General features: G+C 38.7%; 3 protein-coding genes across 4 annotated transcripts; all 3 read right to left on the bottom strand.

The window, feature by feature from the left end:
* Positions 1 to 12,502: 12,502 nt before the first annotated feature.
* Positions 12,503 to 12,889, bottom strand: LOC306893412 (histone H4; the record flags this gene model as incomplete). The annotated part of the gene is made up of 1 exon (XM_079455201.1): positions 12,503 to 12,889. The coding sequence occupies one exon, from the start codon at positions 12,887 to 12,889 to the stop codon at positions 12,578 to 12,580; it is 312 nt and encodes a 103-aa protein (XP_079311327.1). The 3' UTR covers positions 12,503 to 12,577.
* Positions 12,890 to 13,304: 415 nt separating this feature from the next.
* On the bottom strand, positions 13,305 to 15,772 carry LOC306893364 (histone H2B-like). 2 transcript variants are annotated; one of them, XM_079455153.1, is made up of 3 exons: positions 15,403 to 15,772; positions 13,513 to 13,604; positions 13,305 to 13,405 (listed from the first exon to the last, which is right to left on the bottom strand). In XM_079455153.1, the coding sequence occupies exons 1-2, from the start codon at positions 15,707 to 15,709 to the stop codon at positions 13,552 to 13,554; spliced, it is 360 nt and encodes a 119-aa protein (XP_079311279.1). In that variant the 5' UTR covers positions 15,710 to 15,772; the 3' UTR covers positions 13,305 to 13,405; positions 13,513 to 13,551. The 2 variants fall into 2 exon arrangements, with proteins under 2 accessions (XP_079311279.1, XP_079311278.1); XM_079455152.1 differs by having other exon boundaries at positions 15,339 to 15,739.
* Positions 15,773 to 16,262: 490 nt separating this feature from the next.
* Positions 16,263 to 16,673, bottom strand: LOC306893373 (histone H3.2; the record flags this gene model as incomplete). The annotated part of the gene is made up of 1 exon (XM_079455162.1): positions 16,263 to 16,673. One exon carries the CDS (start codon positions 16,671 to 16,673, stop codon positions 16,263 to 16,265), a length of 411 nt encoding a protein of 136 aa, XP_079311288.1.
* Between the last annotated feature and the right edge of the window lie 12 nt (positions 16,674 to 16,685).

The following is a 16,685-nucleotide window of genomic DNA, read 5'->3' as shown; positions in this document are numbered from 1 at the left end:
CAATATGGGGCGCTGTGTGTACATTAATGAGAAATAAATAAACTTATATGATTTTAGCAAATGGCTGCAATATAACAAAGAGTGAAAATGTAAGGGGGTCTGAATACTTTCCGTACCCCCTGTATGTAGTATTCCACCGTGACACCCCCCCCCCCTTTCCCCTCCAGCAAGAATCCCGAGGTGGTTTACGAGAATTGATGCCCCTTATCCCAAACAGAACATCTTGGCCTTTGCTCGAGGGCAAAGGCAGAGTGCTATGACACGTATGCACAAAAACATGATAAACACGTTATGAAGCCAGGATAGAAAATTTCATTACAATGTGTTGATCTCTAACGTGATATTCCAGAGCTGAAACAAACATCAAATCAATGTAAGATAAGTTAACCAATTGCGTCGATTTTCGTTTAGTTTTGAATGGCGTGACTGACGTTGATTCAACATTACCACGATGAGCAAAACGATGCCAGATCGATGTTGGAGATCAACATCGGTTTGATGCCACCAGAGATATTTTACGTTGATTCAACGTCGGTTTGCTTTCTGGAATGAGAAGACCAGGGTTCAAACACACAAACATTCCTAATATGCATCTTAAATGAAGCGAGCAAAACTCAATTGAGCGTGACAGCTGGTGATCACAGAGAACTATGATGTAGGAAAAACAGCGTCGTGTTATTGATCTGCAGAGGCCAGTAATGGAAACAATGATGTTCAAGTCCTACAATGTTTCCAAATTCAACTCATAAATACTGAAGATTATTATTTTTCTATTTCTTCAATACCATCAAGAATGGAATTCAGATATACATTGAACTATGCAAATGAGGTTTTCCTAATGTCTGCAATGAGATGAATTTGCATGAACTCAAAATGCAAATCACTTGCTTCTGTGTCTGTAAAAATGTGAGATTATTTCCTGAGTGTTTAGGGATTATAACATCCAGTGACAGTGTGATGATAAGATTCTTTTCAAAAGACTCCTGCAGGGTCTCCAGTGAGAGTTCGTTCAGATTCTTATCCAGAAATGACAACACCTGAGTCAAATAATCCAACACAAACAATGAAAATTTGGACAAAATCTATCACTTTTGACATACATTAATCTTAATACCCAGAATAACATGAATGTACTTGGACACACACGTGAGCCAATCCTAAAGTCTCACTGCAAACAAAATCCAAATGGAAAGATTTAGTATCTCCAAACGAAAAACAAGTTTTGCATTTAGGCGGATGAATATATTTGTGTAGAACATGAAGGCTGAAATGTTGAGACTGAACAAGCAAAGACAGATTGAACTTCACTCCTGACTGTGGATGAAGGTAAAGTTGTGTTTTCTTCTTAGAATTCAAAAGAGTCATTTCACCTCGAGTCACTTTGTTCATTTGAATGTGTTTGTTATGATTTAGTTTGCTTTTTGTTCATCGTTTCAGATTCAGTTCATACTTGTGAAGCTCTCAGCAATGGAAAAACCTGTTCATGTGCTTCTGTTCTCAGGTCAGTGTGTAACTTTTCATCAAAAATGTTAAATTGAATAAATTTTTGTTCAAGTAAAACCTTTATTTAACTTTAAACTACGTTTTTTACTGAAAATGAGTAAACAAAAATATAAAATGAATAAACTTTAAAACACAGATTGATAATGCAATGTGTGTATTTTTGTAATCAATTTGTCATTTAAATCAGTTCCATTTGTTGTGAGAAACCATAAGCCATTTTCTCACAAAAAAACCTGAATATAAAGTCAAATACAGATGTGTGTTTATGTCTTAAGAAGAGATTAAAATGACAAACGGTAAATGAAACAAAACCAATTCAAGTCTAAACTCAAAAATGATAAATGAACACAATCAGTTAAACACAATGCATGTTTCCCAAAGCATTCACAAATCATCTGAACAAAGACTTCACAAAAACAATATTGTGTTACATGTCAGTAATTACAGTTCTTATTCTTGTGTTTGTTAACAGCAGGTGTTCATCATTAATGAACAATCATCACTTAATTAATCAGTTCATTATCTCATTATCTTCAACACTGTTTCAGTGTTACTTTTAACACTATATAGTGTGAACACATGTAGACACCCAGTAGTGTTCATTTAACACTGGCCAATTTGCTGCATAGGCTATTTACTACCCAGTTTTTTAGGCCGGCTCGACAAACACTCTGTTTTATGGGCGTGCTGCATTGAAGGCTTGGAAGTAAACGCCCACTGCTATGATTGGAGAGCATTTTGTGTAGTAAATTTAGTTGGACAGATTAAACAGATTACAGATGTTCTTCGGTGCAACACAGAAGTCTTAAAGGTCTCAAGACAGACATCATTTAACCAGACGCAATTATTTAAAATATATCATCTTTAATATATCGGCCTGATTTTATTATTGGGCCGATACTGATAACATGAATATGGTCATTTATCATGGACAATAAAAGGTTGTTTATCTAGACGTAAACCTGCAAACGTGAACTGACCTGAGCACAGACTGTAAATTTGATTCAGTTTTATTTAACAAAAGCACTTTTCACAATGTTTGTGCAGATTGAACGACATTGTTGCAAAGCAGCTTTACAAGAAGAAAGACAAAAAAAAACAAATGTTAGTATAATCTTTGCTCTTGATTGTTGACAGAGACGAAGAAGTAAAGAAAATCATTGATATAGCTGCAAGCAACAATTATAAGGGTCCAAACAGTTTTGGTAAAAGGGCATCTGGACAATTTTAAAGGTGATGTCTAATGCTGTGTCAAAGAGTTGGGTTGTCATGCTAAACAAAATAAAAAAAGGTTTAACACATAATGGAGTATTCTATGCCCCCAAAAAAAACTCCATCAGGGTTTGTATAGTTTCAAAAAGTGTCTTATGAGTTTGGCTAGGGTATCTTAATAACATTTGCCTGTTCTGAGTCCGGTTCCAGTTCTTTTCTGCCTAACGATTCTGGTTCAGAATCCGATATTATATTGTAATAAACTATTATTATATTTTTATATTTCACATTCTTTGAAATATAAATCCCTTGAGGGCTAAGACTCTTGTTCATGTTCTTAAATTAATGAGATATGAATTGATGTAAAATGTCATCTTTAAATGTTAACTGTCATATTATAACTATTATTGAGTTCATCTGTAACATAACATAACTGTAACTCAACTTGTACTCTCTACAGGACTCTGTCTGTTCCTCCAGAGCATCTCCTGTGAGTATATTCTGATCCAGGAGCAGAAGACCTGGGATGAAGCTCGAGTTTACTGCAGACAGAATCATTTTGACCTGGCCAGCGTTCACAGCATTGAAGACTGGACACTTCCAGTGACTTCAGTGTGGATTGGGCTATACAATGATATTAACAGTTGGAGGTGGTCTTATCAAGATGAGGATATCACATTTACGTCTTGGAGTTTGGGAGAACCAAACAACGGGAATGGAAAAGAGGAATGTGGTTTAATACAACAGGGCAGATGGCGAGATGTGCAGTGCATTCAACTCAATCCCTTTTTTTGCTATGATGGTAAGCAACAATTAAACCCTCCATTATGGGCAACATGCCTGTGATTTATTATCTCTGCAAAGACAAATTAAAACTTTTTTTACTAGCTGACAATAAAGTTTTTAAACTTGTATTTTATGACATAAGGACGTTTTATTTAAGTAAGGGATATTATGTGGATTATCCTGCTTATACCATTTTCATTTGCAATTAAAAATATCATCTTGCTGTGTTGCTAAATGGCAGAATTGACAGAATACAGACTTTAAACACATACGCTTCCTGCTGTAATTTCCAGGAAAAAACCTGCTACAGTTAAACTACCAGTATATCACTTAAAGTTAAATAAACTCCTGTCATTTGTTGGTATGGATTATGTTTTGGGTATGTGTCTAAAACTTCTCATGAAAGTTGTTTTCAAGTATTAGCATGTACATAAGCTAACTTTGTTAGCAGTTAGCCAACAACCGAAGACTAAACATAAAGGGAACTGTTTGGCTTTGATGTTTCTGCTGTTTTAAAGAGTACATTAGTAAAATTGGGGTTAGAAAACAGTGAGAAGGTTCGTGTTATGTGTCAGGTGTGTTAAGTAGTTACATTTGCTACAGTTTGCCACTGTGAGTACTTATAAGCATCTTAACCTGTATACGCTCTCAGTTTCTCTTTACTATACATGCTTGGTTTCTTTATCTCGTATGTGTGAATGTCAGACCACTTATAGGGCAAGTTCACTCAAACATTAAGATTCTGTCATCATTTACTCACCCTCAGGTTGTTTCAAACCTATATATACATGTATTTACTCTGTTAAACACAAAGATATTTCTAAGAATGTTAGCCTTGTTCAGTTATATGATCCCATAGTAGGACAAATAATAAGAAAATCTGTATCTGTGCCCTTAACATGTGTTTTTATTCTCTTCTTACACCAGAAAAGCAGACGGGGGAAAACAGGTTTATTTTTATCCACAATATCTGGTTGAATTGGCGTGATGCTCAGAGTTACTGCAGACTGAATCACACAGATCTGGCCATCATTCGTAACGGAACTGAAAATGACCAGCTGACCAGCATGATGCAAGGATTTAATAGAACATGGATTGGTCTGTTCAGAGATTCTTGGAAGTGGTCTGATGGAACAAATGTCAACACTTCCTCCATTGACTGGATGAATGCTCAACCCGACATGACTGGTCTGAATCGACCTTGTGGTTCTGCAGATTCTGATGGTTTGATAGAGGATCAGTTCTGCTCAAATGTCCTTCCTTTCATTTGCATGTACAGTAAGTTCCATATGCGATCGATTCTCAGCTACGCAGTGGCGGTTCTACATTGAATTGCACCCCGGGCGAGACCACCTTTGAGCATTTGATTTGAGCACCAGAATTTGATTTGGGGGCCCCCCTCCCACCGCGGAGTCACCAAGATTATTGACACAAATGTCACGCTATAATATTACATTATAAATGAATACAGTGAGGTTATGTATTAATACAAAATAAATAAATAAAAATCGATACTTAAATAAAATACTTTACTCTTAAACTTCTGAATACAAACTGTCACAAAACATGAAATAAATAATTTGCAAATGTGAATTATTTTAAATAAAACCAAAATAGACAAACATTAATATAATCGAAAATAGAATGTTACAAAAAATTGATACTTAAATAATGAAAGCAAACATAAGAACAGCAAGTGTTCAACCTCAAAATCGCATAACCGCAGCCTATAAATATGAGGATAGCCCTGCTACAACACTCGCCACCATATTAATAAAATTGAGGTCTATTTTCATCACAGAAGTCTCCCCACCCAACATAGTATTGGTATATTTTCTAACGTTCACTTCAACACATACAGCAATGCTAGCTGGCATCCATTTCACTTAGAAGTTCCCCTTCGGCTGTTTTCTCCAACTTAAACTGATATCTATAATTAATACGAGAAATACACCTAGATAAATGTATATTAATAATGCGATACATTTCACCGTGTTAATGGCGGGGACGTTAACGTTAGCTCTGGGGCTTATATAAGATCACGAGACTAGCTGCTACCTGAAGTGACGAGAGCAAAATTTGTGCTATTGCTGCTTATCTTGCGCTTTTTTCTCCTGCTCTGTCCATTTCTTCTTTTTCTTTTCGGCACCAGAGGGATACATCCTTTTTTGTGACATGGTTTATCATTTATTACAGTGACGCGCACTTGCACACCGGCGATAATTGTCAATGAACGCGAGGTGTCTATGCGCAATAGCGCATGACTCAAACGCTAGCAGACACAGCTTGAATTTAGCAAAACCAGTTGCAGTAATATAAATGTGCATCAATATTGTATATGTAATGCTTACACTAACCCAACCACTATTGCATGATAATTCCTGTTCCCGTCAAGTGTTCATGGAAAAGGTAAGTTAATAGATGGTTTCATAGAACACACTCACCTGGCCCGAAGTTATCTTAAGGGCGCTTGACAGGGCTCTTGAGTTAGAACAGTTGTCCTAAATTTCAGAAGTTCTTAAGATTTTTTGTCAAGTTAGGACCCCTTTCCTATCTATAGTTAAGATGATCACTTAGGAAATGCTGTCCTCCTGTAACACAGTTTGTCCTAAATGAGCTCCTAACTCACATTACCATCGTAACAAATAGATAAGAAGTTCTAGTTCAAGATACGAACTTTCTGTACGAATCTCTTTGACCTTTATTAGACATCTTACAGTCGTGACTGTGTTGTCTGGGTAGGAGGTTCCCAGCTTACAAAACTTTGTTCTGATAACATTATTTAAATGTTATTAACTGTCTCATCAACATTAGTATCAGTTCTGCTTATTTTCTATTTCTATTCTAATTTTAGACGCCCCATCAGAGGTTCTGATGACCTGTGAATCCACGGCTGCCCATCTCAGCTGTGGTGAGTTCTCTGGGTTTTTGGGTTTCAACCATTTGCATGTTACCATAAGACCAATCGGAAGCCAAAAAATCCAATATGTGATTAAAAAGAATGTATCTTTCATATCAACAGGCCAGGGAATCATTAAAGTCCTTTCATCCAATTATGGGCGTATGGACCGAACCACCTGCTCGACTGGAATGCCGAAAAATTTCCTCTCAAATGATCAATGTACTGAGACGTCATCACTTAGTGTGATGGCCACTCTGTAAGACGAGTAAATGTTATTAAAGATTTAAAAATGAAATATGCTATTCTTTTTATACTTTGTTATTCTTTGTATTTATTGTCACAGATGTGATGGAAAAACCAATTGTGCCATTGTAGTAGACAAAACAGTTTTCCATGATCCCTGTAGTGGAATCTACAAATACCTGAATGTGTCTTACAAGTGTGTTGCACCACCTCCATCATCTCCACCAGCTGCACCACCAAGTGAGTTTGACACCTAAATGATCCAACCATGTTACAAATAAACAAGTTCTTCAACTTCACAAGAAAAGAAAAATGTACATAAAAAATATTAAGTTCAACAGTTATATTTTACATTAGCTTGTTGCGTATCAACATCGAGGCTGGTGTGGACAAAAACTTCAAATAATATGGAAAAGTAATTTTTGCGATATGCTGCATGTGCGTCTGTCATCGTATGTTGTCTATGTGTGGTGTTCTTACAGGTAGAATGATGCAGATCGTGAAACTGGAGGTGAAATCTAGTCAGAATGTAAATGATCCTGCAGTGATGGAGACCATCTTACAGTTGGTAGGTGTAAAACTACTGGTGTTGAAACTAAAATACAAACAGTGTTTTGTAGAGTACAGTAAACACGATGTTTTGGTGTCACTTTGTGTAGATACAGCAGAAACTGAAGGATTATGGGATAGAAAAGAACACAAGAGTGAGATGGAGACTGCAGCCGGATGGAAATGTTTTTACACCAAAAGTCGCTCGTAAAGATGCTGCTGAGAAAAGGAATCCCAACAAGGAAGACTGTTTGGAATTTTAATTTTAATATGATTTTTACCCTCCATATAACTAGGCTAAATATATTAAAGACTGCAATCTAGTTTAACATTGCAAATTAATTGTATGATATTTGAAATATTCAAATTATTAATATTTGTTAAGAAAAATAAGAAAAACCTTTAAGCCATTAGGTAGTTTATTGTTAAAATACTGATAATTGTCCTCGAACTATTAAGCAAATCTTATTTATTGTTATGAGGTAGATTGCATTACTTTTTACTGTTTGTTGTTTTTGTTGAGTTAATTGAACTCCCAAAAATGTTTATCATTTTGATTAATAAAAAGTGACCAAATAATTTTAATCCTTTTGTCTATGCATCCACATGCTTTAACACAAATCACACCGCTTGAGTCCAATTCTTACATTAAACAGTGAACACAGGAAGAAAGTCAAAACCAAACAGAAAGTTGTACTTTCCCAGGCAGCAAATACAAAAGGGGCCCATATGGGTTTGATGAAGGCTTTCTTCTGGGCCTCAGCCGGTTTTGTCCCTGGGTTCCATGCAGGCCCACATGGGTTAACACAGATTAAATGAACACTGCGTAGTGTGCATACTAAAGGCTGCTAAATGTGACATTATGACATAATGAAATGAAAACAAGCAGAATCACGGATGGACACAGAAACAACAAGACAAACAATAAAACACATCAACTGCAACTAACTTCAGCCAGAATCCCACAAACATCATTAACATCTTTACTTATTTATAGATGACCCGAATCGTTGAAGATTTGATGCTTTGATAGGAGGAGCCTGATTATCAATTTAAGTATGAATTCCTTCACTTTTTTGTTAATACGATTAGAGATGTCATCTGTGACTTGCCTCCTGCCAATTGTTGGTTCACCTTTACACCTGTGACATTACATGACATCACCTCTATATTACATTCTATGAAATCCTCATTGTGTCCTATTGATGTTGTCCCTACTGTACTATTTGTACAAGTTTTTGACTCCATTGGCCCCTGTATTGTTGAGATGGTTAATTCTTCACTCTTACGTGGTGTCGTTCCTAGTTTTTTAAACATGCTGTTGTTAAGCCTGTGCTAAAAAAATACTATAGGCCAATATCTAAACTTCCATTCATGTCAAAAATTCTAGAAAAAGTTATAGCAGAGAACTCTATTTTCTAGAGAAACATGAGTTATTTGACAAATTCCAGTTTGGTTTTCGTAGAAAAACATTCCACAGAAACGGCGTTACTTAAAGTTTCGAGTGATATTATGATAAATCTACAGTGCCGGTCTTATTGGTCCTCTCATCTGCTTTTGACACTATTGATCATATTATTATGATAAATAGACTTTGTGATCTGGTTGGTATCTCTGGTTGGGATCAGTTTTAAAATGGTTCTGTCTGACAGAAGTTTAAGTGTTTATATGAATCAGATCATGTCTGTAACTGCAGAGTTGTCGTTAGGGGGACCTCAGGGTTCTGTCTTGGGTCGTATTTTGTTCCTCTTGTATATTTTCCCTCTCGGTCAGATTATTAGTCAGTTTAGCGAGATATCTTTCCGTCTGTATGCAGATGATATCCAACTGTATTGCTCCTTTAAGGAAGCTGAGTTGTTTAAATTGTCTTCTTTAATCAACTGTCTGACTAGTTTCAAACAGTGGTTAAGTGAGAACTTTTTGCTTCTGAACTCTGACAAAACAGAAACACTAATTATCGCCCCTGAAAGTAAAATCCCAAAGATAATACAACTTATTGGTGACTTAGGCTCGTCTGTCCAACCGAGCCACAGGAGCTTAGGTGTTTTTGAGTCAGCTATGTCCTTGAAGCTTCGCTATAAACAATTAGTCAGACACTGCTTCTTTCCACTGAGGAACATTTCCAAATTAAGATCATTTGTGACTGAGGGTGAGTTGGAGATGATCATTCATGCATTCATCTCCTCTCGTTTAGACTACTGTAACAGTCTCTTTACTTGTTTGAGTAAGAAGGAGCTTTATCGTCTCCAGGCTGTTCAGAACTCTGCTGCTGGGCTTTTAACACACATTAGGAAAAGAGAACACATCACACCGGTTTTAGTGGCACTTCACTGGTTACCAGTTCAGTATAGAATTTATTTTAAAATCCTGGTTCTTACCTTTAGAGCTTTGCATGGCCAAGTCCCTACCTACATCACAGACTTGATGCAGCTTCATACTCCTAACCGGAGACTCAGGTCTTTAGATCAGAGGCTTATAGTTGTTCCCCGCACTTATATTAAAACTAGAGGGGACCAGTCATTCAAAGCAGTCGCTCCTAAGCTGTGGAATGATTTGCCTCTTGTTCTGCGTTGTGCAACCTCAGCTGATTCTTTTAAAAAACAACTGAAGACTCAGCTCTTCTAGCAGGCCAGTTGAGGGTTTTTATTTCACCGGTTGTTTGTTGTGTTTGCTGTTTGTATTTTGTAGAATGTAATTAAAGTTTTATTGTATTATATTTTACTGTGAAGCACTTTGTGATTTTTATCTGTCAAAAGTGCTATATAAATAAATTTGACTTACTTACTTACTTAGTTACTAAGTATCGTATTGACTTTAAGGCTTTATAAGTGATTAAACAAACTTTAAAGGGTTAAGCCCCTACCTACCTAACAGAGCTTCTATCACACTACAACCCATCACGCTCTCTAAGATCTCAAAACTCTTTTGATAACACCTAGAATAACTAAATCCACCAAAGGGGTTCGAGCTTTCTCATACGTAGCACCTAAACTCTGGAATAGCCTTCCTCAGTAGCGGTTTTAGGCACGGGCGAACCGGGCAGTAACCCGGGCGGCATTTTTTCATGTCACATGAGGTGCTCAAAGATGGACTGTAGAACAATTCAATGTAGAACCGCCACTGGCCTTCCTGATATTATTCCAGGATCAGACACACTCGCCCAAATTTAATCTAGATTAAAGACACATTTTACCAGCCAAACATTCACCTAATGCCTAGTAAATGAACAGCAGCTACGCTAATTATTGTATTTCTGCTCCCGCCCCGGGAGAGAGTCCTCCTCAGTAAGGAATATACTTGAACTACTGAGAGATCACTCAGAGCTTCAAATAATGGAGCAACAGGATTAAAGTGAATCTAGATTTACTGTCAAATTAAAACCTGGATCAAAAAGCTTAAATATAAACATGATTATTTTTAAAGAAGGTTTATCGTTTGGTGCGGTGGAATTAAACCTTGATATTAATGCGCAGTCTGTAAACTGAGGCGCACATTCAACACAGATGTTCAAAACAACAACAGCGGCGTAGCTTGATGACGTCATCGGTACTGTCATCTTTAACTCACCCGCTAAAGATCAATCAGACGTGAATAAAAAATCTAATCAGATTTATGGATGATGTAAAGTAATGGCGTTTCATAAATGTTGCGTTTGATGATGTGATTTTATTTCATTATAATGACTTGGATGCAATTCATCAAATTAAGTTATCACTATTTAGTGCTAAATTAAGAAAAAGACATTCAAACAATAAGAGTAACCTTGCTGATCGATATAATAATTAAAGTTTTCTGTCAGTGAAGGAATCTAAACTCACCTGTCCAGGATCTCCATCTTGATTGCGCGTGTCTTTATTGGCTGGTTTGGTTCTTGTCACGTGACCTCGCGGCTCTCTGAAAAGTTGAGATTGTTTTCCTCGCGATGCGACGCGCCTGAAAGAACCCGCGTCACCCCTATAGACGCGCGCCTACATTTAAAATAACGAATATGCGCGTGGAAAAGACGCGAAATGTGAATCGGGCAAACTGCTTTCACATTTGTCCACGAGCCTGTGTTGTCATGGTATCTATAGCAGTCAAAGCGGAAACCGAGGGAAATGCCAAAGACGGTGTTATTAGAGAGCCGCGAGGTCTGGAGAAAGCGTGAATCACCTCAGCCAATCACATCACAGCATCTAGTCTCCTTATCTGCAGTCCACGTTTTTACTAAAGTTTGCAGTCTTACCATCTAGAGTCTTTGGTAAAGCGGATATGACGCGCCCCCGCGTCACTTGTTAAATTGACTCATTTCTCATGATTTACAAATAGTTGGAAACATTTGAGATATTGTAAGTAGTAAAATGAACCGAATATATATTTAAGCTTATTAATTGTTGGTGCAACCCCATAAATAAACATCTGGACAGCTGTCTGTAATAAACATCACAATGATGACAAAGTGTTTTTCCTTTTGGCTATTTAGGAGAAAACACACCAGAATTAAACACACAGAACATGAATCAGCATCTCAGTGTACTGAAGAGAAAATACTCATAGTGTATTATTGACACTTCACGTGTTAAATGATGAATTATTGTCTAATGTATGATGACTCACAAACACACATATAGCAGGAAAACAATCTTTATAAATGTATTTGTTCTGTTCAACAAGATATTTGGAAGAACGCTGAAGAGCAAATGTTGGAGAAAATAAACAAAGCATTTTCATTTTTATGTGAACGATCACTTTGAAGGTTAAAGTCTTTTTCCCATTGCGATAAAGAAACAACTTTGTCCGAAACATGTTATTTTGTTGACAGTTTGTAAACATCAGGCGTTTCATTTGCAGTGAAAACAAATGTTTTCGTCAAGGGGCGCGCGCTCCCATTGCGTGTCTTTGTCGGTCAAACCGTTAAATTGTTTCTATTGGTCATCTCACAGATAGAAGGGCGGATGGAAAAGGCCAATGAAAATGTTTCCCGCCCATAGCCTCGAGTTAGAACACGCCCCTTCCCCGCAGTGATTTATTTAGTTTTAACTTCCCGCTCATTTTATTTCGATATTTTGTTAATATTTAACAAGTCGACGCGCGTGTCATTAACGGCCTTTAATCACAGTGTTCTTCAATAGAGAGAGAAAGAGAAGATCTAATTATTTCGTTGTTTTTCATCATATAAATCAGAACAAAGGTTTATTTTAAACATCTTTCTCTTTAATAGCTGACGTCATCGGCCTTCAATCATCATCACCACAACAGAATGATGTCATCGATCGTCACATCATTAATGAAACTAAAGCAGCGCTTTATAAACGCAGTTAAGCAGAAAATTCATCTCTCCAGTGAAGGGGTGGGTGGCTCTTAGAAGAGCCGTTGGGTTTTCAATGAGAGTCCGGGTCACGATTAACCTCCGAAGCCGTACAGGGTGCGTCCCTGCCGCTTCAGCGCGTACACGACGTCCATGGCGGTGACGGTCTTTCTCTTGGCGTGCTCGGTGTAGGTCACGGCGTCACGGATCACGTTCTCCAGAAACACCTTCAACACACCGCGAGTCTCCTCGTAGATGAGGCCGGAAATACGCTTCACTCCACCGCGGCGAGCGAGACGGCGAATGGCGGGCTTGGTGATGCCCTGGATGTTATCACGCAGAACCTTACGATGACGCTTAGCGCCTCCTTTCCCGAGTCCCTTTCCTCCTTTACCTCTTCCGGACATGATGCGCGAGATCTTCGAACAAGAGATTTGTGGCTCAACGAAGGACGGACGAGGAGTATAAGATGTGCCTTACAGGACGTCGTTGAAACACACACACGAGGGCGGCGCCAGTGTACATCATGCCTACTTCGCGCCTCTGCCTCTCCTAAAAGCCTGCATTTGACCTACTGTCAAATAAATGTATTATTTATATTTATTTATAAACTGTTGTTATATACAGGAGACTGACTGATATATGATGTTGTGAATTTATATTAAGATATTAACCATATTTAGGCCATTAGACATACAGCAGGCCTACTGTGTAATTGTTCGTCATACAGCTACGTCCTACATTGCATTTTATGAAGACAAACACAATTTAACCCTTTTCAAACATTTCAAGTGTCATTTAAAAGAGAGAGACAAAATTGTTGTGCATAATTGTTTTTATTAACACTATGACTATTTTTGAACAGCATGACTCCTGTAGATCACCATCCTATGGCTCGCCACTCTTCTTTATGCTCCCGCTCACTGATGAAAAAGCAAAAGTTGTATAGTGGTAGAAACAACGGTTATTTATAAATAATGGCAGGATGTCATGTTTCAACATGTTTTCCTTTATAGGATCCTTACAGTACCTTCAAACGTCAATGACAGGTCCTCGCAGGAATTTCTCCTTAGCCTCCAAGATGGACACACGTTCCACAACAGCAAGAGCACAGATGATGGACTACAAGATAAATAATTGAGATTTATCACAGCCTAAATAAGCCAAGAATCATTTTGCATGTTTAGTTTCTTTTACAACAAAATCAAAAGGAACAACAGGGGCGTAAAACTGCTTCGGGCGTATACAGTGGCGGAGCCAGGAATTCTTCATAGGGGTGGCCAGGCAGGGGCCAGTAGTTACTTTGGGGTTGCACAAAAAACATAATTTTGCAAACATACATGGCACTTATCCTTACCTTAAAATACTTAATATAAGTATTGTATGTGCCCAAATCACAATGATGTAAAATGTACAATAGCTAGTCTACAATGCCATTTTTTTATTAAAGTTTACCAAAATCCTGAGCGTCATAATCTTACTCACCCTCAAGTTATTTAATGAAATAAAACTTAGGAAATTCACTTTGAAAACATAATAAATATCTCCCAATGATAATAAAACGTTTAAAAAGGACAGGAATTGATTTACTGAAGTGAATTTTATTTCAAGTGCAAACTATGAAAATTCAGCAAAATTACAAGCTGTTTCCAAATTACATGTCGCTAGTTACACCAGTACAAACAACCTACAATAGTTTGATTCTACGTTCATTGTGCTTTAAAGCAAATACGTTTACAAATTCATCAAAGTTCAGAGACTTGGCTCTCCTGGACTCCACACTTAAGACACCTAGATTGCTCAGTCTATCATAATTCATGGTTGAGCGCAGGTAACTCTTCACTAGTTTGAGAGTAGAGAAGCTGCGTTCACATCCAGCTGTACTCACAGGAATGGCAACAACAATTTTGCACAATCTAAAGAGCTCATGAAACACCTCTTTAAATGGCTCAATAAGTACAGTCAAATCGACAACACTAGTGGGCTTCTGTATGCCAGCTTGCACTTTTCTCTTCAGAATTCTTTTCATTTGGTTCATTTGATAGGTTTGCAGTCCGAACGTAATCGTTTTGCCATGATTGATCTAAGAAACAATCAATCTAAGAAACTAATATTATTATTTATAATAGATCGCAATTACGATCGGGGTGGCCGTGATTATTTCCATGGTGGCCTAGCTCTGCCCCTGGGTGTATATCTACCGGCTCCAGGTCGCAGTAATTAGCTTTATAGTGTAAATACAAAAAGCACGATTACTCAAGTTCATCTGAAATAAATAATAGCTTTGGGACATTTATGAGGTTATTGCCCAGTTTAACAGAAACGGTTTAACAATAGACTGTCTTAACGAAAAATAACTTGTCTTAACTTTGCCTATTTTTTGTCTGTGTGTTGTTGTCTCTGTGTACTGGAAGCTTACGTCACAAAAACAAATACCTTGAATGCGCAAGCATACTGAGGACGCGATTACGCAAATAAAAAAAAAGTTTTGTTTTTAAATGTTGCTTACGTTACCATTACGTGTTTTTATGTGGTCGCCAATCCAAAATTATAGAATTGTTACATGAACATAGATGATTTTAGTTCCATGTGGCATAAAGTATTTTTATCGACTGCAAATCTCCAGTTTCCGCCAAACTACATTATGCGATTCATTGCTGTATTATATCTATTAGCCTTACCGTGTTTCGATCGGAGGTCAGAAGAATTGTCTTTTTTAAAAATTAAAACAACAACACACATGTCTAACTAGACTGTTTTAATTTACAGTAACAGCACAGAGAATCTCTCTTAAATGATTATTTGGGCGGCTCTTAAAAGAGCCTTTGTGTGCGGCGGATGAACGCGTCACTTTACTTGGAGCTGGTGTACTTGGTGACGGCTTTGGTGCCCTCGGACACGGCGTGTTTGGCGAGCTCACCGGGCAGCAGCAGACGCACGGCGGTCTGGATCTCTCTGGACGTGATGGTGGAGCGCTTGTTGTAGTGCGCGAGACGAGAAGACTCGCCGGCGATGCGCTCGAAGATGTCGTTGACGAAAGAGTTCATGATGCCCATCGCCTTGGAAGAGATGCCGGTGTCGGGGTGGACCTGCTTGAGGACTTTGTACACGTAGATGGCGTAACTCTCCTTCCTGGACTTTCTGCGCTTCTTTCCTCCCTTCACGGCGGTCTTGGTGACGGCCTTCTTGGATCCCTTCTTGGGCGCGGGCTTGGCGGGTTCAGGCATGATGAAGAATAGACGAAGAATAACCGAGAGTCACCGCGCGGGGGTATTTATACACTCCAGCATGCAAATGTTCAGCGTAACGTGCGCGCGCGCTCCCATTGCGTGTCTTCGTGGTCAAACCCCTTAAAATGTTCTATTGGTCAGCTCAGAGGGCCAATGAAAGCGTTTCCCGCCCATGGCCTTGCGGTTGAAGGCGACCCTCCCCCGCGCGATTCAGTTTTCACTTCCGGCTCCTCTTGTGCTCTTCTATCAGTCCCGCGTTTGGACATTAATGTGCAAAAGTCCCTCATTGACCGAAACTTACACTTCTAGCGTGTTTGTGTTATTATTGGCAAAGCGGTGGTTGCTTTACGGTCAGCACATGGATATTAATATTAAACATTTTGATCAAGTGTTAATGAACAAAACCGTTAAATCTGATTTGATATTCTGTTGGGGCGAGTTTATCTCTTAATTAAATTTAGAGATAAATTGTGATTTTGCAGGAAATCTTCTCTTCAGAACATGTGGTGGCTCTTAAAAGAGCCTTTGTGTTTAGTCGAAGACGCGGGACTTAAGCGCGCTCTCCGCGGATGCGACGCGCCAGCTGGATGTCTTTGGGCATGATGGTCACTCTCTTGGCGTGGATGGCGCACAGGTTCGTGTCCTCGAACAGACCGACCAGATAAGCCTCGCTGGCCTCCTGCAGAGCCATGACGGCGGAGCTCTGGAAGCGCAGATCCGTCTTGAAGTCCTGAGCGATCTCTCTCACCAGACGCTGGAAAGGCAGTTTGCGGATCAGCAGCTCGGTGGACTTCTGGTAGCGGCGGATCTCTCTCAGAGCAACGGTGCCGGGCCTGTAACGATGAGGCTTCTTCACGCCGCCTGTGGCCGGTGCGCTCTTACGGGCGGCTTTAGTGGCGAGCTGCTTCCTCGGGGCTTTGCCGCCGGTGGACTTACGAGCGGTCTGCTTGGTTCTTGCCATCGCTGCGGTCTC

This window comes from Barbatula barbatula (assembly GCF_947034865.1).
Source record: "Barbatula barbatula genome assembly, chromosome: 4".
Taxonomy (NCBI): Eukaryota; Metazoa; Chordata; class Actinopteri; order Cypriniformes; family Nemacheilidae; genus Barbatula; species Barbatula barbatula.
The sequence above is the reverse complement of the archived record's forward strand: the minus strand, read 5'-3'. Positions and strand labels throughout refer to the sequence as shown.